The sequence below is a fragment of the Phyllopteryx taeniolatus genome, chromosome 14 (genome assembly GCF_024500385.1).
Source record: "Phyllopteryx taeniolatus isolate TA_2022b chromosome 14, UOR_Ptae_1.2, whole genome shotgun sequence".
Classification (NCBI taxonomy): domain Eukaryota; kingdom Metazoa; phylum Chordata; class Actinopteri; order Syngnathiformes; family Syngnathidae; genus Phyllopteryx; species Phyllopteryx taeniolatus.
The window spans coordinates 18,224,746-18,248,613 of record NC_084515.1 but is presented as its reverse complement, the minus strand read 5'-3'; the positions used below and the strand labels follow the sequence as shown (position 1 = coordinate 18,248,613).

The 23,868-nt window shown below is 43.7% G+C and overlaps 3 protein-coding genes across 10 annotated transcripts; 2 read left to right on the top strand and 1 right to left on the bottom strand.

Annotated features, from left to right (window-relative positions):
* Nucleotides 1–5,540: 5,540 nt before the first annotated feature.
* On the top strand, nucleotides 5,541–11,326 carry LOC133488429 (phosphatidylinositol 3-kinase regulatory subunit gamma-like). 5 transcript variants are annotated; one of them, XM_061796246.1, is made up of 11 exons: nucleotides 5,542–5,675; nucleotides 5,801–5,883; nucleotides 7,515–7,626; nucleotides 7,723–7,821; nucleotides 7,905–8,085; nucleotides 8,538–8,654; nucleotides 8,756–8,898; nucleotides 9,032–9,208; nucleotides 9,299–9,373; nucleotides 9,475–9,645; nucleotides 9,760–11,326. In XM_061796246.1, exons 2-11 carry the CDS (start codon nucleotides 5,829–5,831, stop codon nucleotides 10,031–10,033), a joined length of 1,404 nt encoding a protein of 467 aa, XP_061652230.1. In that variant the 5' UTR covers nucleotides 5,542–5,675; nucleotides 5,801–5,828; the 3' UTR covers nucleotides 10,034–11,326. The 5 variants fall into 5 exon arrangements, with proteins under 5 accessions (XP_061652231.1, XP_061652230.1, XP_061652229.1 ...); XM_061796247.1 differs by lacking the exon at nucleotides 5,801–5,883 and having other exon boundaries at nucleotides 5,541–5,675; XM_061796245.1 differs by lacking the exon at nucleotides 5,542–5,675 and having other exon boundaries at nucleotides 5,694–5,883.
* Nucleotides 11,327–17,014: 5,688 nt separating this feature from the next.
* Nucleotides 17,015–22,096, top strand: ipp (intracisternal A particle-promoted polypeptide). 3 transcript variants are annotated; one of them, XM_061796237.1, is made up of 11 exons: nucleotides 17,015–17,172; nucleotides 18,006–18,387; nucleotides 18,471–18,682; nucleotides 19,110–19,329; nucleotides 19,454–19,606; nucleotides 19,799–19,966; nucleotides 20,041–20,178; nucleotides 20,316–20,438; nucleotides 20,569–20,627; nucleotides 20,728–20,789; nucleotides 21,166–22,096. In XM_061796237.1, exons 2-11 carry the CDS (start codon nucleotides 18,048–18,050, stop codon nucleotides 21,287–21,289), a joined length of 1,599 nt encoding a protein of 532 aa, XP_061652221.1. In that variant the 5' UTR covers nucleotides 17,015–17,172; nucleotides 18,006–18,047; the 3' UTR covers nucleotides 21,290–22,096. The 3 variants fall into 3 exon arrangements, with proteins under 3 accessions (XP_061652221.1, XP_061652219.1, XP_061652220.1); XM_061796235.1 differs by having other exon boundaries at nucleotides 17,016–17,172; nucleotides 20,569–20,789; XM_061796236.1 differs by having other exon boundaries at nucleotides 17,030–17,172; nucleotides 18,000–18,387; nucleotides 20,569–20,789.
* Nucleotides 22,097–22,307: 211 nt separating this feature from the next.
* On the bottom strand, nucleotides 22,308–23,861 carry LOC133488430 (transmembrane protein 69-like). 2 transcript variants are annotated; one of them, XM_061796251.1, is made up of 3 exons: nucleotides 23,579–23,861; nucleotides 23,148–23,193; nucleotides 22,308–23,064 (listed from the first exon to the last, which is right to left on the bottom strand). In XM_061796251.1, exons 1-3 carry the CDS (start codon nucleotides 23,602–23,604, stop codon nucleotides 22,363–22,365), a joined length of 774 nt encoding a protein of 257 aa, XP_061652235.1. In that variant the 5' UTR covers nucleotides 23,605–23,861; the 3' UTR covers nucleotides 22,308–22,362. The 2 variants fall into 2 exon arrangements, with proteins under 2 accessions (XP_061652235.1, XP_061652236.1); XM_061796252.1 differs by having other exon boundaries at nucleotides 22,308–23,040.
* Between the last annotated feature and the right edge of the window lie 7 nt (nucleotides 23,862–23,868).

Genomic DNA, 23,868 nt, shown 5'->3' with positions numbered 1-23,868 from the left:
CCCGTCTCCCACTCCGCTCCAAAAAACGATTCTTAAAAAAAAAAAAAAAACTTTTTTTTTTTTTTCTTCGTTTGTTTTCCAGCGCTGTGCGGCCTGGTGGCGGTCCGTGGCCCGGTGGTTGGGAACCCCTGCTGTAAATCACTTGTGTTATCATAGAGTGTCATAAATAATTGTGTTTCAATGGTTATACTCCTGTTTAATTGATATATCCAAGCCAAGCAACTGTACATGAATTTTGTTTGAAAGTAGTAGTTTGAAATGTATTCAGCAGTATGCGGTTTCTGGAAGTTTCATGGTGTTATTGCCTGAGAGGCATCTATCAAACTGCTGACAGCTTTTGTGTCAAGCACACCTCACCCTCCAAATCTGCCTCACAACAGAGTCCTCTCCTCTGTCCTTGCGGCTCTGGGAGGGGTCCTTAATAGTGGGCGAGCACTTGCGTGCGTGTGCATGTATATACGATAGAACCGAACCAATGACAGGAACCTTACCCCAGCCCGGTCCTCGCAACAAAGAGGCGGGTGGGTTTCATTGCAGACCCTCTCGCTCTCCCACACGCTCATAAATAACCATACGCAGTCTCTGCCCTGGCCAGGGGGAGAAAAGAGTCATTTAGGCAGCTCCTCTCCTCTCATGCCTTGTAACTGACCTTTTCTAAGGGTCAGTCGGTAGAACCACAACCCCCCTGGACCCCCCCCGCCCCAGCCTCCTGACGCACACCTCTCATTCTCTCCTTGTTGACACCGACCTGAATCATCCGAACACTAGAGCTGTGGAAAGAAGCCACTTAGCAAGCTCGGCTCATCGTGGAAGGCCGTTTAAGACCCAGAAGGCAGAAACCCTTACGAGCTCAGTTCTGGAGCATGTGAGATGGCAGCACGGGTCAGAGGGGAAGGTCACAATATGGGAGGAGGGGAATAAATCCTGTATCACGAACAACAATGGATGCAATTCCCACTGACAATGATGCCATTGTGGGCTATTGGTTGCTTAGTGTGTCCTGGAGCTGTGCCTAATAGAGTTATAGTGCTGATTTGATGGCTGCGTAGCGAGGAGAGTAGTATCCTTTTATATGAAGGAGGCAACTGCAGGAGTTTGAAAAGAGGTCTCAGCTTCTTGGTTTTTGCTTGAAAGCCTTCTTAGTCGGTGTGTGTGTGTGCGCGCCTGTGTGTGTGTGAGTCAGAGAAGTGTGTGGGGGGGGGGGGGGGGGAGTACACCACACATGACTCCTCTTTCTTAAAACTAACAAGATGCTTTGTTGTTTTGTGTGCTGACTGCAAAATCCCTGTTCTTATTTCAGCGAGTTTTGGGGAATTTCCTGTTCTTTTTGGTCTAAGCACTGCCCTCCATCCATCCATTTTCTACCTCTTATCATTTTCAGGGTCATGGGAAACCACAGCCTATCCCAGCTGACTTTGCCCAAAAGGCAGGCTACAATCACAGGGCACATATTCACACTCAAATTCACACTGTCACTGAGCGCGAAGTGAACAAAGGCTTGGCTGCACGAAAGTCAGTCGAGTGAACCATGACACTACTGGGGTGATGGTCTGTGCAATTGCAGATCCAATTGCTGAGTCGCGTGTCAACTGATAATGCTGTTGTTTCCTTTGTATCCAGACATTTTGTGGGCAACCTGTGCTGTGCTGTGCTGTGCTGTGTTGCGCTAACTTGACATATACACGGACAAAATTGTCGGTACACTTCACATTCAAAAAAAAAAAAGAACAGGTCACTGGAATAACTTAAAACTGACCAAATTAATATTCAATCACGTTTTGCGGAAAATCAGGCATTGTGGGGTTTTTTTTTTTTGTCGTTGTTATCCATTAGAATTATTTTAAAACACAAACTCATTCAATTGGTTTGGACAAAAACAATGGCGGAACAGAAGACGACAAGAGGCAATCACTGACATCAAACAATTTGTGATTTAGAACTGGTCTCGTCGAAGACCACTTTGAAATAGTTGAATGGTTTGCGTTCAGCCATGCTTGGGTGGTTTTGCTCTGTTTTGGATCATTCTCCCATTGGAGGACGTGTGGCCTGCGGCTGAGACCAAGCTTTCTGACACTAGGCAGCACATTTTTCTCCAGAATCCCTTGATAGTCTTGAAATTTTATTGTACCAACCACAGATTTAAAAAAAAAAACTGTCAGATGCCGCAAAGCAGCCTCAGATCATAAATGAGCCTTTCCATGTTTCTCTGTCATTTTTTCTTTTCTTTATCAGAAGGGTAGCAACATGTGCTGGGATGTTAATATGCAACCCATATGCATGCAACCAAACAAGAAAACGGCGAGCATGAGACCCTCTTGCTGACAAGTGACAGTTCTAACTATGACGGCAGTCTGTTTTTGTTTTCACGATTGTACTTCTTTATTACTGTACATTAAGATGCACTTTTGACTACTAGTTGTACCAAAAAAAGAATAGTAAACATGCCAGCTTCAATGTGTAAAAAGGAATGAACTGAAAGACAAACAGTAGTTTTGATGAGACAGTATCTCATGAATGTTTTCTGCGTGCGCTCAATACCGTGGGTCCTTTATTTGGCCCACCACTTAAGACGAGATGCGGCGAAGTCTTCGGGAGGAACAACGGACCTTCATACCAGATATTGACTGCAGCTGGTAACGTGGTGGTCTGCCACGAGTTCCTCAGTTGTCACCCCAGTTGTGTGTACGTTTAGGCTAGTGACAAATTATGAGCGGCGGCTATGACCGCTGCATGCTAAACTAACAGAAGCAGCTTGATTTGACCAACACAGTAGACAGGCTGACACAGGAAGGTTTGGAAAAATTGTAAATCACTTTTTCTGATGCACAAATTTGACATTCCCTACACCAAACATTGTTTTTTCTGTGGATTTTTTTTCTCACTTCTTGGCTTCTCTATGACCTCCTTAAAAGAACAAGCTATGTTTCCCAGGACCCAGCTATTTGAAGCTCATAGTTTTGGTCATCTAAGGTTTTCAGCTCCATTCAGACACTGTCCCCACTTACATTTCCACAATGGCAGGGTCCTGGGGGCCAGACCGTAGCCGTCCTACACTCTGCCCACAGTTGCGTTGCCTCTGGCAGGACTACTGCATGCTTTGTGTGCTGGTTCTGGCCACCGACCAGGGAAACCCCACAGTCTCTCCACGCCGAATGCCGAACACTCTGCCAAGACCATTATGCGTCCCTTCAATAGTCGTGAATAGCGGCACACTACAGTACGGCAGATTGTTAAGATGTGCAGTTCACCCTGAGCTACATTGTGAGACCGTGACACAAACATTGGTGAACTACACTAATCCCTGATATGGTTTCTCAGTGTTGTGTCTTTTGATCATGTACAACAAACAAAGCAAATCCAGATCAAATGTGCCCTACATTGACAGAAAACAGTTGATGAATGATGTTCCTTGACACAGTTAATGGGCTAAGGCTAAATAAGCATTACTCCAAAAAGCCAGGAGATTACGATCAAAATTTGGTGGCAGCAGGAAGCCTTTTACGTGCACAGTTAACACTCTTAATACAGGGATTAACGGTGATCATTTGCCAACTCTGTTAGCAAACAATATTGAACCACACACAATCGAGTACGTCTTATGAACGAAATGACCCGTTGTCAAATGAGCATGTATTTCAAACTAGTTCTGATCACAGATAAATAACCTGATGCTTCTGACTATTTCTTTCCTATCGTTGAACTCTTCGTTTCCAAGGTTCCTTGGCATGTTGCAGTTGTGGGCATCGGGATGAGTCACACCTGCCAGCAGGCAGCGGGCAGGCCTCCTGCATTAATCTTACGATTAGCCCACACTGATCCCATCAGGACTGCCTAGATCTGTGGTGAAGAGCCGAAAGGTTTATCCCACAAGTGATCTGTCGCTAACGCTAACCACAGCGTGAAACAAAAGGGGCAAGCGAGCAAACGGAGGGCACACTGAGATATATTTAAATACCATTTGTGTAGGGGCTACATATCTCTAGAGATCGTCATGCCACGGCTGCCCGTCCTCACCTGGTGTCGCCGGTGCGTTAAAGAGTGCGCTGCTTGTGAAATGTGTCACACAGGTCAGACCCAGAAGTTAAAGGGGCAAGCAGTGTGCCCTTCTGACACAGGAGGGTGGGGGGTGCCAAATGACATGCTGTGACAGGTTTCGAGCCTTCTCAAAGTGGGAACGGCACGGAAGGCGCAAAAGCAAACACTCACACATTGTATTTGCACCCAAATGTTCACACACACGTGAGCACATTCGTCCAATATGCAGTAACACCTGCTGAATTAGATTCCCGACAAGCGGTACACTGTATATCTAATAGTAAATAAATATGCCTTTAGAGTAGCAACTTAAAGATTTGGGCACAACATAGGAGCGGTAAGGATATGTTTAATAGTGTGTTTTTTGTCTGAACCGCCCATAAAGATGAGTGTGAAACTACAGTACTGGATGCGTGTCTCCGAGGCATCGTCAGCTATCTCACACCGTGAATATTCTCTCGTCAGGCCAGTTAGTTTCGGAAGTTTCATGGCCACTGGACACAGGAAAGAATCATCTTACTGATGGGAAAAAGGAATGCTGGAGGCAATTACCTCCCTGACTCGATGTCCTTGGGTCAAAAGGGGAGCGGCCATAAACACACGGACACCGGCAGAGACGGACCTCTGAGCACGCAGACCCTGTTTCGCTCTCCCTGCAGCCACAAACGTCAGCTGGGGGAAGAGGCCCCGCTTGTTGAAATTTACAGCGCCGTGTCATTCTGTGTCATGAGAGAACCACAAAGCTTGCATTCATCGGACATTCAAGCTAATATGACGCTCGGATTCATTTTGGTCTCCAGGTACTCTTTTGCATCTCGCCGTAAAGACTCTCGCATTCGCACGTTCAACCGAATGATCTCAGCGATAATTGCAAGTGGTCACACACACGTTGACAATTTTGCTGCCGAACATGTTTGACAAGCTCAACGAGAATATAACACACACTCGAGATCTACGTAGGCGACGCCATCACCGCCGAGACAAAAGAGCTCAACCGAATTCTCAAAAGACAAAAAGAAAAGCACAAACAAAAGAACTGTTCAGTTGCAATCACATGTATAGCATGACGTCATTTTCATGCAATCCACACAGTAATTTCAACTGACATCACTAATTTGTTGTTTTCAATGTTCAGACTCAAAAGATGAAGTATATTTGTCTGTATATTGAATGGTACAACCACATCTCTCTCTCGTTTTCATCTTCCATTCATGCCAGGCGAGCCATTTTCAGCTGTTACAGTGCAGTTTGGGGCCTGAATGAAACGGTCCGGAACGTACCATTGCAGTCGAGAGGTAAAATGTATTCTCAAAGGACAGAAACGCTCGGAAAAATCAAATGAGCGTTTTCACATTTCCCTGATTCTGACTGTCAAATACAACTAGAACAAGGAGCGTTGAGTGCGTTTGCGAAGCAGGCGCGGACAATACCGCCCCCTGCCTTGACAGGGGGTTGGACCGGTCCAAGATGATGTTCGAACTTCCCTTTAAAGTCGCTCCACTTCCGAGGCGAGGAAAAGTCGAGCTGAGTGCTGCGCATCTCGAGAAAGTCCACAGACCCAATTCATTTGACCTTTGGGAAGAGTTTTCAATTGCAGGACGCTCGGAAATAACTGAACACTCACTTGCGACAGAACAAAGGTGCGGTTTTCTCGCTTTTTTTTTTTCTTTTGGGGTTTTTTTATTTTATTTTATTTTATTTTTTTGGATTTATTTATTTATTATTATTATTATTTTTTTAAATATATACTTTGTGACAACGACAGCAAACTGGACTACTCTTGTGAAACGGGAATGATTTATCCTCCTGAAGGTTTATTCTACATCGAGATGGATCCAGCGCCACCAGGTAACACGAACTACTGCGGCCATTGTCTGTCGTTCGGGGGCTTCAGATCGCTCGTCAGCTCCCCTTCGTTCGTTTTTGTGCCCCGAATGGTGACCTGTGAGGAGAACGTCCAGGTTGACGAGTTGTTGTTCATGTGTGGACGAAACGTCGGAACGGGTCGTGGGCGCTGCGCCTCGTCGCCGCTCTTGCCCGGGCACGCATAGCGCAATTACGTAATACCTCAGCGCACCAGGCGCAGTGCTTGGCCGCTTTTCTTTTGTCCCGGCACGTCTGGCGAATTCACGGCGAGCGAGCGTCGGCGTTGAGTTGTGTCGAGCACCTCGCCGAGCGCGCGTGGAGCCGGTGGACACTCGCGACGACGATTCGGAAGGACATTTGCGGTGCGTCAACACGGGCACCGCGTGAAACGACCGCTTTGTTCTCCTCCTCTGCAGCCAGCCGTGCTTCATTAGTGCTAGCTCCCAAAGTAGGCTGGACGATCGTTGCCACGGCCCCGATGCTGCCTTTTTCCTGCACATTTCTCTCTTATTCTTCCTTTCATTAGACTGCCCTTAACTTGCGAAACTCGGGAAATGAATGCTGCATTTTATTCCGGTTTGGAGCTAAACACGATATTGGGTCGGAGTGCAACGACACGACCGTCCCCGTTCGTGACGCCTTTCCAGCAGTCAATTTCCCGTGGAGCAAAAAAAAAAAGCAGAAATGCATTTCGTGAGTTCAGGGTGAATGACTTCGCTCTGTGCGCTACGCGGCTTTTGGAATCCACACAAGTTTCTTGGCAGGCGACAGAAAAGAAAAAAAAAAAAAAAAAAAAAAGGGGAAGGTGTGCAGATTTAATTTTGCTGGGCCCAGGAGGAGCCTGCCAAAACGCCGCAGCTGCACCTGACTTTTGTTTATTTTAAGGTCAGAAAAAAGAGAGCGGATGGTGGGTGAAAGCAACATTTTCTCCTCCTCATAGGCAGGCTCTTGTCTTCTCCCCAACTGCCCCATGAAAGGCACTTTTGTCCTGCCGTGAAATATATCCCCTCACCTTCTCTTGATGCGGTTTGCCCTCCCTTTTCATCCTCAGGAAAACGCTTAAGAGTTTTGGCAAACTCAGATGTTCCTTTCCTTGAAGACCGATGGAAAACTTGAGGTTTTGCAAGACTGCGACGATCCGAGAAGGACGGGTCGTGAAGTTCAAAATGTCATTTAGTTCAGACTTCTCAACTTAAGCCTAAAAAGTTGAGTATGATGCGGTTAAGGCAAGATCTCGGCGATGACATCATGTGAGCGCTGCGATGAATTTGCGAGTCAAAATCATATTTAACTGGAGCCCCAACAATCACGTCATCAGGTGTTGCAGTCAGAAAATAGACTTGCAGAACAGAACGGCGGGCAACTGCCAAACAATATTCAAATTTGTGATAAATCCTACTAGAAGTTTGTGCACCAACTACCCGTGGGGTGTCAGTCATGACTTGGCATGTGACATCTTTTGGAAACATGCCTGGGCTTGTCCCTGACAAGCCACCAGGCAAGCCTGTGAAAGACTCTCTGTATGATATATTTTAGATCTATTTTTTTGTTTGTTTTTTTTTCTCTCCAAGCGCGTTCTAAGAATTGCCCTCTCTCATTTCTGTCTCCGCCAGCTCTCCCTCCGAGGTCAACAAAGCCAGCGTCTTCCACCATGAACAATAACTGCCTTTCCACACAGTCCAGCTCACTACATGATGCCGAATGGTACTGGGGAGACGTAACCAGGTAAAAGAACGGGGCGCTAAATCAAACATCCTGTTGCTTGGTAATGTCTGTCTAAATGTTTGACTGTGTTTCATCTGGTAACTGATTTTCTCTCAGGGATGAGGTGAACGAGAAGCTGCGCGACACACCTGACGGCTCCTTCCTGGTACGTGACGCATCCACAAAGCTGCAGGGAGACTTCACGCTGACGTTAAGGTAAAATTGAGTTCAGAAATGCATCAGAGAGGTTGATTTGTCCAATTTCTGTACGAAATGATCTCACAAATTGTGGTTCACAGGAAAGACGGCCATAATAAACTGATCAAGATTTACCACCGTGATGGGAAGTATGGCTTCTCTGACCCACTGACGTTCACGTCGGTGGTGGAGCTTATTTGGCACTATCAGCATCATCCATTAGTGGAGTACAACACCACGCTGGACCTGATGCTCACACATCCAGTGTCTCGCTTCCAACAGGTGAGCGGAAACTGCTACGTACTTTGTCGAGACTGGTATTGGTCAGTGGTTTGCAAACATCATTGGGAGGAATTTTTACCTACATATTTCTTGGTTGTCACTGTTATCATTTTTACAGTTACATTTCACTTATACAGTACTGACCTTTCATTGTGTGTGTGTATATATATGTGTATATATATATATATTTATTTATTTTTTTTAAATCTTTTGCTGCTACTACTGCAGACTTTCATTTTAACACACTCACTGCCATTGACGGCTTTAGAAGTCAAATATCCATGTTAACTGGCAGTGAATGAGATAACGATTGCCTCTGACCAGTGACCGCATAACTGTTTGTTGTGATGTTTTGCAACTGCAATTACTACCACTGATTCCAGAATTTACACCAGTATTGTCTTAAGTAAATCCCTTCCCTAACCTTATTGAATCAATTTCTTTTACATCAGGTAAAGGAGAACGGTGTTGATGTCGCTGGAAGAAAGCTCAAAGAGGTCCATTGTCAGTATCAAGAGAAATCTAAGGAGTTTGATCGTCTTTATGAAGCCTTCACTAAAACCTCACAGGTAATAACTAAAGTTGAAATGACCTCCGGTGGTCTTAAAGGTCTGAGCTAAAATCTGTCAACTTGGCCTGTCCTCTAAATTGATGAACTCTTTGATGTTAGGAGATCCAAATGAAACAAACGGCAATTGAGGCATTCAACGAAACAATGATGATCTTTGAGGAGCAGTGTCGTGAACAGGAGCGCTACGGGGAAGAATTTGAGAGGAACAATCAATCCGAGGGAGCTGAAAAAGATCTAGAAAGGTACTTGCATGAACATTTCAAAATGAACCCTTTTCAAGTGGTCGACTTAACAAATATATATATATATATATTGTAATATGCTTTGCATCATAATCCTGAAATGTTATTCAGACCTTTGAGTTCCTTTCTTTAGCTTTCTGATCAACTACGAGAAGCTGAAGTGCCGTCTCAGCGATATCTATGACAGCAAGATCCATCTCGAGGAAGACTTACAAAGCCAGGTAGAGGACTACCGAGAGACAGACAGAAAGATGAACAGTTTGCGGCCGGACCTAATCCAGCTGCGCAACATCAGAGATCAGTACCTCAAGTGAGCAGTTTGTTGTAACGTCTTGGGTACAGCAGGTCCATGAACTAAATTGGTAATGTTGAATTTCTTTCCCTGGTTCTCACAATGCAGCTGGCTTAATCACAAAGGTGTACGGCAGAAACGCATAAACGACTGGCTCGGGATACTAAAAGACAGCCTTGACGAGTACGTATTCATTTACCTGTTCAAAGAAACTCTTATTAGAATCCCCTAACAAACTGTGAATTAGATGCAGATGAATACAAAGATAACTTTTGTTTTCTCAGTACATACGTGTTGAAAGGTGACGAGAAGAATTTACCGCATCAGGATGAGACGAGTTGGTTTGTCGGCGAACTGAGCAGGACGCAGGCCGAAGAGATGCTTCAGGGGAAGGATCCCGGAACATTCCTAATCCGTGAGAGCAGCAAGCAAGGCTGCTACGCGTGCTCTGTTGTGTGAGTTTCCTAAGCAATGACGGGACAATGAATCAACTCAAGAGGTTTTAGTGTGATGCTCGTTAATGGGTTGGCTCTGTTTTTCTAATATACATATGTATGTATGTATTTCAGAGTGAACGAAGAAGTGAAGCACTGCATGATCTACAGCACGCCACATGGTTACGGCTTCGCTGAGCCCTACGATGTCCACTGCTCACTGAAAGACCTTGTCCTTCACTACCGCTTGCACTCTTTAGTGCAGCACAACGACGCCCTGGATGTTAGGCTGTCGCATCCCGTACACGCCAAAGCGCCCGCAATGCCTTCGCAACACGCAGAGGAGCACAAACTCTTACAGACTCCCAAACAGACAGTGAGGCTCCCACCGGCCGCTCCAGAAATGTAAAGCAACTGAGATTATATAAAGGACATGTTTACTGTATCCTGCGAGAATGACTGCATCGAGGTGCATTGTTAAAATGTTGCACTAAAGTAATTCCATCGGTTTTTGTGAATGCAATTTCACAGATTGACGTGGGACCGGAACTTGAATGTCAGCTTCTATTATTTTAGTTCTCAAGAGACTGTTAAATGTTTTTCCGAAAAGAAATTGTACTTCATACATTGTTTGGTGGACGTTATTTTGGTGGAAATGTTGACAACCGCTAAATTGCTCCCAGACAGTAGATGCTGCGTTTTGGTTTGACATCTACAATCTGAGCTGACGTTGCCGGAGATTTTGCCTAAAACTGAATCAATATGTTACATACTGGTAAATATATTCGATTACTACTACTTAGTGCATTGGTGCGGAGAAAATGGTGCTGTACACCGGCTGTTTCTGTCATCCTGGTTTGGCGGACCAAACCGTTTTCTGGGTAAATACCACTTGTGAATTTGTGAAAGATTGTGGCGCATCTTGACAATTTGCCCCGTTCATAGAGTGGATATTATGTAGCATTAACATCCTGTAGAAAACTATTATAAAAGCATACTCAATGTTATACCCATTGACCAAAGCACTTGATAGAGAGCAAAATGACATCCCTGTTTTGCCCAATCCATGCATTTGGGCAAGCTAATGGCAATTTATCTACACCTGCTGATGTGCTGATGAAAACATAATCCGAAGTACTGTATGTTATATTCTGTTACTCGAAGTATAAGCTTTTTGTATTCTATATTTTTTCTACAAACATGCCACAAGATGAAAGCTTGAAGAAAGTGCAATCCAACAGTATTTCTATTGTTGCAATGTGTGACGGTGGTGTGAAGGTTATGAATGGTTGACATGCGCCACAAAAATGCACTCTTTGGTGGTGTCGGTAAGATATGGCCTCCGATGTTCACTTGAACAGCAGGAGGGCCGGAAGTATCCTGCCTCCATTACTTGAATTGTGGCATTGCTAGAGCTACGAATGTGTTTCATGACATGCAGCCTACATAAGTAACAGCAGTAAGGAATCTGTGTTTAACTTGGCACATTTTCTTCCAAGTTTGTGAACAACAGAAACTCTGTACAGAGAAACTAAAATGTATTTCTGAGGTTCCTACTTTGGATGAGGTCTATTTGGCCTTATGTAGTTTAAAAAAAAAAACTCCAAATGATGACGGAGGAAATGAGTGAAGCTGAGCAATGTGAGATCCTGACCTTTTTCTTGCTGAAAGACAATAAACTGATGAGGGTTTTGTCATCTTACTCAATCTCGTGCTGTTCTTTTCACAATCTGTTGCTCATAGACAGGAATGCTTGATTAAATTCTATGTTAGAATATAATCGCAATCAAAACACAATGGGTTATCTAACATTTATAACTTATGTAGCCATTGTATTGCATTGAGCTTTGTCCTGGGGTCAGCAGAGATAGAAGGCACAGGAGGACATACTTTGGACAGACTGAAGAGAAAGGAAATGACAAAGACAATAGCAGGATGTGCGGTGGAACTTGTTTCCCTGTCCGCTACGTCTGCATTATCTCACCCAAAGAAAATCTGGATCCTTTCGAACATGTGAACATTTTCGGGACAGAAGGAAAGCTAATGTGAATGCAACACGATTTGTACTAAAAAGCCTCCATTTCATCGACAGAAGTTCATCGCACAGCATTGTAATGTAACATATACACAAAATGCCTTCGAAAAGAAGCCCAGAAGCACGAGTACAAACGGCGATGTATGGAGACCACTGATTAGGGCAATGTCCCGAGTTGACACCGCAGTGACCAAGAACAACATGTGGCCTCTTTCAGCCTTCGCATAAAGTCCACATTAGGCAGGGATTATTAAGGTGAAGAGGGCAGGGATATACTCGAGGAGAGCCTCAGTTCCATGCCATGGATTATTTTACTCCTTCCTGCGTCAGCATAGAGTTGGTGGAAAAGTCCCATTACCGGGACTCGTACACCGGGTGGGGAGGACACCCTGTGACGGCACCGAGTCACCCCCTCACTGTAAAAACCAGGAGAAAGTGGGTCGACACAATCAACTGGGTTTTTCTTTTTTTTCACCTCCTGTAAACAATGTGAATGTATTACTTTAAGGGAGGTTTCTTTAGGCCCTTGAACATTTCCTAAAACCTGAAATATTCCACCAAACCTGGCGACTTCCCAGAGTAACTTGCCTACACAGCAGTTAAACTAACTCAATCTCTTTTTCTTCCCCAAGCTCCCTCCCTCTGAAGTAAAAAAAAAAAAAAAAAAAAAAGCCAGCCCCACGCCTTTTCCTCTCAAAAATAATACACACATCCTCCGTTTCCTTCGTCCTTCATTTTCATTTCCATTTCCATTTGTCAGCACACACACACACAAACACACACGACGCGCCCGTGCTCTGAAGTTCTCCATTTAAACAAGTCTTAAACGAGGGAGCAGTAGGACGAATTAGTTTTGTTGTCACACCTTTTATGTGGAGTGGAGGGACCATTAACGGACTTCAGGCTTTCAGCAGAATAGGTTTAGGCATTCAGTGCGGCCACGTCCAATCATGTCACTCCTCCTCTCTGTCTCCGTCCGATTCCTTCGCGTTCAGGCCAGCCTCTCAGCCAATGAGAGATCGAGAACGCCAAGCGTGTCATCCAATCAGGAGCCAGTTGCTATGTTGAGGGCAGAATCGATCAAATGGGATTTTTCTTTTTTTCCCCTTCTTCTTCTTTTAACCTCCCACTTTTTATGAGTTCACGATGTAGCTGGCTCATAGGCTGGGGTTTTACTGGCCTAGCTGCTTGCCGGTCCAAGCAACTTGTAAACTAATGAATGAGACATAATAGCTTCACATTTACTCCGAGTCTACTCCGACAACAGTGCTTCACAATGCACACCGTTCTGTTCGGCACTATGTTGCAGAAACTATGTTGGGGACAAATTGCATCCTCGGCAGAGGTGATTTGAAACAATCCAATTTCTTTTTACTTATATTGTTCAGCTTTGCAAATTGTTTTAAATAATAAATCATTTTTAAATCTAGAATGCATTTTTGAAAGAAAATAAGCAAGTGTTCAAAAGACTTTTGACTGTTACAATAATTTGCCATATATATAAAATATTGTGCATAAGGAGGTCAGATTCGACTACTTTGTTCCTTTGATTGGTCAAATTTGGTCCACTTGAACAAAAGTCTTTTAAAACAGTTTCAAGTAGCCTGATGTATGCATTACAACCAATTAGAAATATAAACAATGGTGGCTAAAGTAGTCACAGTGTACTTAAGTAGATTTACAGATACTTGTGTTAAAAAGACTGGTAAAAGTAGAAGTACTGCTTGAATTCAATTATTTAAACATAAAATAAAACCAAGTACAGACTCTGACACTGTATGTACTTAAAGGTAGAGTTTGCAGTTTTCAAAAAATAAACACTTTTTGTCATTGATTTTAAATTTGTCTGTATGAGCTGACAGCAGAATAATATTAAAATGATCTTTTGAAAAATCATCCCTCTCTGGCCCCATCTCATACCTGTAATTTAATTTGAATCTGCTATATGGGGAAGCCCAGTCGACCAAAGCCGGAAAACAGGTTGGCAGGACTTCCTGTGTATAACTAGCAAAACAATGGGTTGATGACGTGAGGGTTTACTTTAAACCTAAACTTGCAAACAAATACAAAAATAAATAACATTTGGGGCAGGTTTTTGGCAGGTCTCTTCAGACAAAAGTTCAATACGTAAATATCATTTATTTATACAAACGTTATATGATTGATACATAGTGTTTGCGCTCTCCACTCCCCAACTTGCCATTGACAAATCGAAACAGGGTGTGGCGATGCGAATATTGCCCGTGTTAGCCACGCTGGCGAATCGAAATCACCCGGGTCAAAAGCACTGCCTGATGAAAGTTAAGAAGGAATTGGACACGCTAAGCCAAAACAAGGGTAAAGATACGGTATGTAACGTGCACATTCTCGGGAGTGAGGCAGGCTTTAGTCACAGATGCGAGAGTCGGGGGGGGGGGGGGGGGGGGGAGCAGTGAGGTGAGCAGAGAATTATTTTGAACACCAGAAGCTTGTGTTTTTTTTAGGCTCGCACAAGACAACGCGTTCGTCGCGAATCATTCTTTTTGCTGACAATTTTCAATTTGTTGCCGTTGTTGTTAATGCTTACTGCTGCTGTTTTTCCCACCTTATCTCAAACGTGACCGACTTTACCTTTCTTTGTTTACATCTTCTTTACGTCCTCTCGTCATTCGCGGAGGTTGAAAAAAGTGACAAGCCTCTTTGATAAAGTAAGGAATAAAAACAGAAAACAAAAGTTGTGAGAAAAATAAATCCTCAAGAAAAGTACAGGTACCTGAAAATTCTACTTTAGTCCAGTAATAAAGTATTTGTAGTAAATAAAGCAAAGGACCACCTTGTTTGGATAAGAGCTTCAACATCACACTGATTAAAGGTGACACTAAATCAGCTGTTAGGGACTCATTTAGCACTGCCAATTCATTCAATCTAAGTCTCACTCATTATATTGTGCTTGCCCACCATGCTTACTATATCTGTTGCCAATACTGTACATTCCACCAGGCTAAATATCGGCATTATTGTGTGACAAGCGAAAGCCACAAGAGCCAAGGTCCACACAAAACACAGCGTGAAACGGAAGACACAAGGACAGGCTTGTCTGGAGCAAAATTTTAAAAATGCAATTCGAGGGCTGCACTCGGCCACGTGGTTTCCCTAGAATCCCTGTTGTTCATTTACCAAGATTTTTGCTTCCAGCATTGTGGGGAGAATTTGTGGAAGGTCCCTTTCCTTTCCAGTATGAGCATGTGCTCACTCTGCTGTGACAAAACAAAGTACATACAGGCACGGTTGGATCACTTTGGTTTCGGAAAACCTGACTGGTTGTCACAGAGCCCAGAGACGACGGGTGTGCCAGGCCCTCTTGTCCAACCTCGGTGACCTTCGACCTTTTGAATGAATGGACAAAAATTCCCACACACTACATAATTGTGTCCTCACAGAGGAAGCTGTGACAGCTGTAAAGGAGGAACAATCTTCATTCCCCCCCAATCTCACTCCCTAAATCTATCCATATCGTCCATACACAATGAAATACATGTATCACTTTTTCATTTCAATTCACTTTTTCTTTTAGTCTGGCACAAAGAGAAATTCTCACAATTGATTTGAGTACATGTTAATAAATGTTTGCTAAAGCTGCGCTTTGAAATTGATTAGAAAAAAGAGCAAGTGCCCATGGTCAAGTATCACAGGACTGACAGTTGGAAGTACGTCAGTTCATTTCTTTCTGCGGTGAACTCTTTTCAAATAGGGGCTTATTGCGGCAAAAAAAATCAACCCCTACAATATAGTCTGCGAGCCCAATTACGGAACTAAAACCTCACGGCATGTAATTACTTTTCAACAAACTTGAATCTATTATCCATTCCCATAAAACCAAATCTCATGATGTTTTCATTCCTACGAGAGAAAAAGTCGCACCAGAGGATAGGCATCCAACAGAAAGCCAGACACGCTGCCTTTTTATAAAGAATGATAATTATGGTGACCACTTTCCATAGAATGGCCCTCACACTATTTTTTTTTTTCTTTCTCCAACCTCATGAGATTCTGCAAGCAAGCCTTTCTTTCCCCCGATCATCACGGTGACGATCACATGGTGATGGTGACAGGAATATCTGTGGAAATAATGAGTGCACCTGCAGGACCAGCAAAAAACATGAGGGAATTCTGTTATCTGGGGGGGGGGGGGGGGGGGAAAGTTATTTTTTAAATAAAAACATTCAGATAGATGGATCGCGCTCATAAACACGCGGATTATTTTTTTTAATCAAAAGTTGCCTATGCCCAAAACAACAGCAATATAAAAACCTATATCATAAATAAAAGATAAATAACACACATATCGAACGTTACTAGTAATGCCCAAAATATTTGTGCTCTTTTTCACGTATAATGAGTATAAAGACAATGAACTGCATTATACGTAAATGTCTGAAGTACTGTATGTCTTTTTAATGTTATTATGTTGAGCATCCAAAAAGCATGCATATTCCTCGGCCATGATATACTGTATCTCTTGTTGGTTGAAGGGGAGCCATGCGTCAGATTACATAGAAACAACTCTTGAAATGCAAAACAGCACTAATCACCTCCCAACTGCTAAAAACAATTATATGCTTAACACATAGAGCATCTCGGCCTCAATTGAAAAAGAAAGCGGGTGATTGGAGTATGAGGGAGACATTCGTCTTTCAATATTGTCTGATCAGCACCGAAACCACAAAGACCCTCTTTGGAGCACTGAACGGCCCCTAAAGTCTAGAATCAGTGACGGGCGGCCAAGTTCATGGCTGGTGAGGTATTATCGTTAAGAGTCAGGTTTATACGTTTGAACCAAGCTCAGTAGTGTATTTGCCATTAAATAAGCAGCCGCACGTTTATAATATGAGATGGCTTCGATGGGAAAGTGGTTGTCTCCCAAACCAAAGGTTGGAGGTCCCCGTGACCACGTCAACGTATCCTTGCGCAACATACTGAACAGTCGCTCCTGATGGTGCGTCATCAGGAGGTGACAGCGTTCAAGCGCTTTGAGTACCTTGAAGTGTAGAAAAGCGCCAGGCATTTACCATTAAACAAATCTTACCTGGTATACAATAACAAGTATGCAACTTGACATGTACACTAAAACAAACCGGAAGCCTGTGGACGTCATCAACGTAAACGTGCAACGAAATTAAACAAGGTTTCGATCTACTTTTCCACATTTGCTTTGAAATTCCTACACTTTTGTTTAGGTCCAACACTGCGACCTGGCGGAGTATTTTATAAATACAACCGAGTGCGAATGCTGCGAAATGGAACAAAGAATATGATCATTTACAAACATGAGAACATTGAAAAGCAGTTACAAACATCAAATAATACATTCAGGATTTGACAATTACCGCCAATAGATCGTTCTAGCAAGCGATTGATTGGTTGGGACTGGGAATCGACGCCAAGACCAGAGTAATCGATTCTGACCGCGTCGGACAATTTACCACAGTAGAATGTGAAGGAAGTTGCTTGCATCGTCATAAACAAAATTTTGGGTGAGTGTGGATTTAATGATGCTCTGGAATTTTCGAATTGTCTTTAGAAAGCGTAGTCGTTATCAGTGGGTCAGTTGGCATCAGAGGTCAGTGGTACATTTGGACCATGTCGATGAGCGATTTACTAGCATGCTAACTAACAGCTGTTTCAAGTGAGTTGTTTTTCATCGTGGACGTCTCATGTAGCGATTGCCGAGAGATGCCAAGTGGCCGTATTCAACTGTTTCATTATGTTCACACAATAAAGAAAATGCGGCGGAAACGCGCAACTAGCTAAGGCATCCGTTTTGTTGGCTCACAATCACAATTGTCTTTATTTGCCAAGTAGATCCAAAAGAAAAACACACAAGGAATTTGGCTCCGGTAGTTGGAGCCGCTCTAGTATGACAACAGACAGCCACTGTGACCAAAAACAAAATAAAAATAAAAAAATCTACTTTTAGGACGTAAAAACACCCTACGGAGAGTCATGGAGCAAATAAAGCTTACCAGTAATGCGCTTTGTCATCATACGATGACAAATGATGCAGACTCCTCAAGCAATTTAGAGCAATTTGAAGTGACTAATAGTAATCTGGTACAGTGATAATTGTGCAAATGGTGCAGAGTCCTCAAGAAATGTTTCAAGTTGAAAGTAGTGAGACGATCTGGAGCAATGGCAATTGTGCGAATGGGGCAGATGAGTGGCCAGTATTTGTCAACAACAGATATGCAAATAGTGCAGAGTGACGAGACTACTGCAGTGAGTGCATGTATAATAGATGTGTATATTTTACTTTGCTTACGTCTTCAAGTGAACTGTCTTGTCTGTCTTGTATTATCTCGAGATAAAGGTTTGGGAATAATGGGCCCCATGGTATGCTGCCTCAGCTGTCATGTCCTCCAGCAAATGTGTGTCAACATCCACCTGTGATGTTGATGCTGCTACTGTCATGGCAACCCTGGCTTCTGAGCAGGCTCTGTTGGCCTCGGACCGCTACGCAAAGCTCATCCTGGCCCAGTTGAACAAAATGAGGCTCCGCACAGACTTCTGTGATGTGCGGCTGAGAGTCGGCGGCCGCGTCTTCAAAGTCCACAGGCTGGTGCTCGCTGCCAGCAGCCCATACTTTTCTGCTCTTTTCTCCGGGGGGATGAGCGAGGCAGATAAAGAGGAGGTGGAGATTCTGGGAGTTGATACTGAAGTCTTTGAGGTTCTGCTGGACTTTGTTTATACAGGTATTCTTTACGGCGAACATTTTCATCTTGCGAACAAATCCACAGCAGTTTATTGAATGCAAATGGGCTCCCTCTCCCATCAGGGACAATCAATGTGACAGTCGAGAATGTTCAAGAACTGATGTTGGCAGCAGATATGCTCCAGTTGAACGAGGTGGTCTCCATCTGCGGTGAGTTTCTCAAGGGCCACGTGGATCCATCCAATTGTGTGGGCATCTTTCAGTTCCTGGAACAGATTGCCTGCATGGAATTGCTGGAGTTTTCCGAGAACTATATCCATGTTCACTTCCTTGAGGTATGAAACACTTGACCATTTTACTTTATTTCTCCTAAGACCTCTGTGTTACTGTTATTGTTCACTCTGCCTATGTTGTGTGCAGCATGAATCATCCGTCCATTTTCTATACCACTTATCCTCATTTGGGTCACAGATGATCTGGAGCCTATCTCAGTTGACTTTGGGCGAGATGCAGGGTACACCCAGCCAAACGCGGGGCACACTTAGACAAACAATCATTCACACTCACAGTCAAAACTTACGGGCAATATCGAGTCTTCAGTTAACCTAACTGACAAACAAAAAAATTCAGACGTTCAGCAAAAAATGTATTTTCATGTTTTATTTGCAAAGACAGGTTTAACCCCACCGATTAATTTGTTCAACCCCCAGATTATTTTGTTCATTTTTTTTTAAGCCTCCTCCATCATTTGCTTCATATTAGGTTTGTATTGGTGACGAGTTCAGGGGCCTCTCAAAGGATCAGATTGTAAAGCTTCTAAGAAGTGAAGAGCTGAGAATTGAGGATGAGTACCAAGTGTTCACTGCAGCCATGGAGTGGGTTCTCCAAGATGTGGCTAAGAGAAAAAAATATGTGGTTGAGGTGTTGGAACCAGTGCGCTTCCCTTTACTTTCCCCACAGAGGCTGTTCAAGTACATAGAGGGTGAGGAGACTTAACATTTTACCACCTACGTTTAATTGACACACACTTCTTTTGAGTTACTCTCTGAGTTTCTAAATGGATTATGCCTGATTCAAATGTTGCACATTTTTCCTTTTTAATCAAGGTATGACTGACTTCAGCCTAAGGGTGGCACTGCAGACCCTTTTGAAGGAGTACATTGAAGTCACAAAGTCTCCCAAAGACAAGCTGCACAGTCAACTACACCAAATCAAGATGAGACCGAGAAGAAAAGCCAGGAAATACGTTTATGCCATAGGTTCTGTTTTAATATCTTGATGTCGTCTCTTCCACGGTGTGGTGCTTTATAGCTTTGTTTTGTAACTTTCACAACGTAATAATTGCATGATGACGGAAGTTTTGTCAGAGGTTTTTAAAAAGTAAAGCGAGTGTGTGCGAGACAAGGGTAGAAATCTAGAACGTTTTTTTTTTTTTTTTTGAATTATTGCAGGAGGCTACACTCGGTTACAGGGTGGCCGGTGGAGTGACAGCAGGGCGTTAAGTTGTGTGGAGCGCTTTGACACCTTCAACCAGTACTGGACCACGGTGTCATCTCTGCATCAGGCTCGTAGCGGTTTGGGGGTAGCAGTGCTAGCGGGCATGATCTATGTGGTGGGAGGTGAGGAGGCTGAGGTCAGAATGTCACATAAGGGGTGCGATGGTAAGTCGCAATCAATTTGTTTTCTTCACCAGGAGAGAAAGACTCAATGATTTTTGACTGCACGGAGAGGTACGACCCAGTGACTAAACAGTGGGCTGCTGTGGCTTCTCTGAATTCCCCTCGCTGTGGAGTTGGCGTCTGCTCCTGCCATGGCGCGCTATATGCGCTCGGTAAATACCACCATACTAATAGTTGAAACGAGTCGGAAGGCTGAAAATTCTCATTTGGAAAACACCAAACACCACAAATGCGTGGGGCAGCAGTAACTCACCTGTACGGACTTATCATTCCCATGGTTTCCGTATAGGTGGATGGATTGGCTCTGAGATCGGGAGCACAATGGAACGTTACGACCCAGAGGAGAACAAGTGGGAGGTCATCGGCGACATGGCAGTCCCCCGCTATTATTTTGGTTGCTGCGAGCTCCAAGGTGCGTTCCGATCTCTTTGCTCATGCAAGCGTTAGGTGCGACCTGAAGGGCCATAACATCAATTAAGCTAAGACAAGATTTTGGTCTCTTCTTTGAACAGTTCTCCAATGATGTCATTGTTTCTTTACAGGTTTTATTTACGCGATTGGAGGAATCAGCGATGAAGGCACGGAGCTATGCTCGGCAGAGGTATACGATCCCATCACCCGTCGATGGAGCGCTTTGCCTGTTATGCTGACACGTCGAGCATATGTGGGAGTGGCCTGCCTCAACAACTGTATTTACGCAGTGGGGGGTCGGAACGAGGCTGTGGGTGCTTTGGAGACGGTGGAAAAATACTGTCCAGAGCAGGTAATCTTGTGACTCTGAACAAAATAGCACGATATCTTCCAACGTTAAATTGAGGCAACGGGACTTTTCTTAGTGAAGACGTTTTACCTTTGATCCAAAAGGCTTTTTCACTTCTAAAATCTCGATGGGAAGTCTCCCTATTTGTGCCTCGGAGGGCATTTCTGTGGACTAAATCCTTATGAAACAAACTTTGTAATGTTGCTTATGAAGTGCAGTGTATTGAGAAGTGCAAACAGACAAGAAAAGTCCAGTTGCCTCGATTCAACCGTGGAGGATTAACATGATCCGGATGACCAAGAATCTACACAGACAAACTCTGCTTTATGGAAAACTGATGGAAAGTTCACGCCTCTCCGGGTCTTTTCCCCCACCCCAGGAGAAGTGGTTGGAAGTGGCCCCGATGTCCACGCCGCGTGCTGGGGCCTCAGTGTCAGCAGTTAACGGGTTCTTGTATGCTGTCGGTGGAAGGGCCGCCAGCAGAACCTTCTCGGCGCCAGTGACGATCGACTCTGTGGAGATCTATGACCCCCACCTGGACACCTGGACGGAAGTTGGCAACATGATCACCAGCCGATGTGATGGCGGGTTGGCTGTACTCTGATCACCTGGAGTATTCCACTTTAGGCTCAGTAGGAACCCGCATGAAAGGAAAAGCTGCACCTTAAGATGATACCTGTGCCACGTCTCTAGATAATATTTATTTATACATGTAATTGGTGTTATCTCCTTATGTTACCGTTGATGTGATGGAAAAGTGCTGTTTCCGCCCAAATTGCCTATGTCTATTCTCAGTCCCACCAATCATTTTAGATTGAAGATTAGAAGAGTAGATTACTTATCTACTCTTTTTCATCTCATGTTGATTTTGAGAGGCTTTTTGTTTATTTGTGCGCTTGCTTGAGAGTCCTGAGAGAACTGTGCATTGTTCTGGGATTAGATATGAAATGACCGCATATCTTTGTTTCACTTTCTTCAAATTTGTCAATGGAAAGTTATCAAACCATTTGAGCCTTTTTTAAATAATGGAATAGAATGACACTGAAAGATACCTGAAAGAAATGTTTTTTAAACTAAAACGTTGCCAAGCCTGTGCTGTAACTACTGGATTCTTTTTCTTATCGACTGATGGAACTCTTTTGTTTGCTGACATGTCATTCCCCCAATATTTTTAACTTTGGGTTAATTGAGCTGAGAGGAACACCTGAACAGTGGCAACGTTTCTCACCATTATGGCTGCGCCTATCAACCCAAATACAAAAAAATATATATTTGATTGCTTTTCAGTGAAATAAACGTCTTGTCGTGCATTCCAGTGAGCTGTAACACTATGTTTGTATTTAACTGACCTTTAATGTTTCGCAGGGGATGACGATCTGAAATTCTATCATTTTGACAACAAAATACATCTAACCAAAACCAAAAGGATATATTCTAGTTCAGGAAACGTGTCCAGAGCTGTTTGTAGTATTTCCCATGTAGCAAAATTGCTGTAGAAGAGTTAATACAAGAAGAGAGCAGTTGTGTTTTACATTTTATTATGTTTACGTGGATCCAATTGGAACGTTGAATCTGTTTAATTGGTGAACCTTTTGAGCTTCTTCTCAGTGCAGACCTTCTTCAAGATCAGCGTTGCCACCAGTGAGAAGGTAGCAACCACAGTGAGAACAGTTCTCATGGCTTTGAACCAGGCAGGGTATCCAGGTAGCAGGATCAGGTCACAGTGTAAAGACAGCCCGAGGCCCATTATAACTACCGTGGCCCCCTCTACAACATTGTCCCTGCAGAGCAGTGCCAGCCAGGCCAGAAGTGATGGAACCACGCTGTTGCCCAAGTTCATCCAGTCAGGTTGAGCGGGACTACCATCAGGAATGGCAAACCCCCAGCGAGCACCACCGAGGAAGGAGACTATACAAGCGCCGTACAGCATCTGAGCATATGCCACTTCAGGGTAGAAGGACTGAGTGGTCGCCATGAAGAGGGGGGCAGTCACAAATGGGATGAGCCCAGAGAAACCGAGGTACAGGGCTGGTTTGGGAGCCTCCGTCACGGCCCTCAAACTGAAACCTGTGGTGTCTCTCTTGTCTGAATGACAGAGACAAGAGCCGGCCCAGGTGACAGGTGAGATACACAGCAGCCTGTTGGTGGAAGGAAGTTCGGATGGACTCAATAACGAAGAAATCCTAGAGACCAGTTGGACATTTGTTGGTTTTGATCCTCCGCCAAGCCAGTGGGGACATCGCCACCTTGGAAGCTGGGAATGCACAACATTTTTATTCTATTAAAAAAAAAAAAAAAAAGGTTACAACTTTTCACACCACTGTCTCGATTTTTAAAAAGCATGCTTATAGTTTGACTTACCCTGGAAAATAGATATCTACCAGGTGCAAATCCAAACATTTGAAATCTAAAAAAAGAGACATCTTACATTAACACGTACAAATTCATAGGCAGTTCACAGTAATAAATGGCATTTACATCATCATCCAATTTCATTTCAATGGTGACTAACACCAGCGAGCCAACAACTATCTTCAACTTAATGCAAGGTCAAGCAATCGTTCAGAAACAATCTGCTTGTATGATCAGTACCCAAACGTTCTTTTGAATGCGTGTGACTCAAAAGCTTGTTAAATCCACAACATGTACACTAACTTGTCAGTGTTGAAGTTTTGACGAGCTTTACAACAAGAAACGTTGCCATTTGCCATGATTATTATATCGATGTTGGATTTTTGTTTCTCTTTCTCGGTATAAAGACAAAGAAGAACTGGCGTTAACGATCGTCTTACCTTCTCACGAAATCGTGTCGGATCATTTCACCTTTACTGAAGACGCCCTTGCTATGAAATCGCCCCGTTTTTTTTGTGTGCGTGTGTTTTTTCCCCCAAACTGAACCGGACGAGTTCTGCTATCGACTATTTTGTCTGTCAATGGCGGGGGAGGTTTTGTGTGATATTCAAGAGTGCAAATACTAACGTTACTCAATTCCGCCCTCGTATTCTAGAATTTTTGAAAAATAAATGTATGCCGTTATCGGCGTTTGTAGACAAACGAATGAGGGGTTGTAAGGTCTATTTCT

Excerpts from the sequence above, each read along its gene's own strand:
- LOC133488429 (XM_061796246.1), top strand. The coding sequence starts at position 5,829 with ATGATTTATCCTCCTGAAGGTTTATTCTACATCGAGATGGATCCAGCG. Across the intron at positions 5,884-7,514 it reads GATGGATCCAGCGCCACCAG|CTCTCCCTCCGAGGTCAACA; the intron begins GTAACACGAACT and ends TGTCTCCGCCAG. Across the intron at positions 8,086-8,537 it reads CAGTGTCTCGCTTCCAACAG|GTAAAGGAGAACGGTGTTGA; the intron begins GTGAGCGGAAAC and ends CTTTTACATCAG.
- LOC133488430 (XM_061796251.1), bottom strand. The coding sequence starts at position 23,604 with ATGATCCGACACGATTTCGTGAGAAG. Across the intron at positions 23,194-23,578 it reads CGACACGATTTCGTGAGAAG|ATTTCAAATGTTTGGATTTG; the intron begins GTAAGACGATCG and ends CTCTTTTTTTAG. Across the intron at positions 23,065-23,147 it reads GTAGATATCTATTTTCCAGG|AATAAAAATGTTGTGCATTC; the intron begins GTAAGTCAAACT and ends TTTTTTTAATAG.
- ipp (XM_061796235.1), top strand. The coding sequence starts at position 18,048 with ATGTCCTCCAGCAAATGTGTGTCAACATCCACCTGTGATGTTGATGCT. Across the intron at positions 18,388-18,470 it reads GCTGGACTTTGTTTATACAG|GGACAATCAATGTGACAGTC; the intron begins GTATTCTTTACG and ends CTCTCCCATCAG. Across the intron at positions 19,330-19,453 it reads GCTGTTCAAGTACATAGAGG|GTATGACTGACTTCAGCCTA; the intron begins GTGAGGAGACTT and ends TTTTTAATCAAG.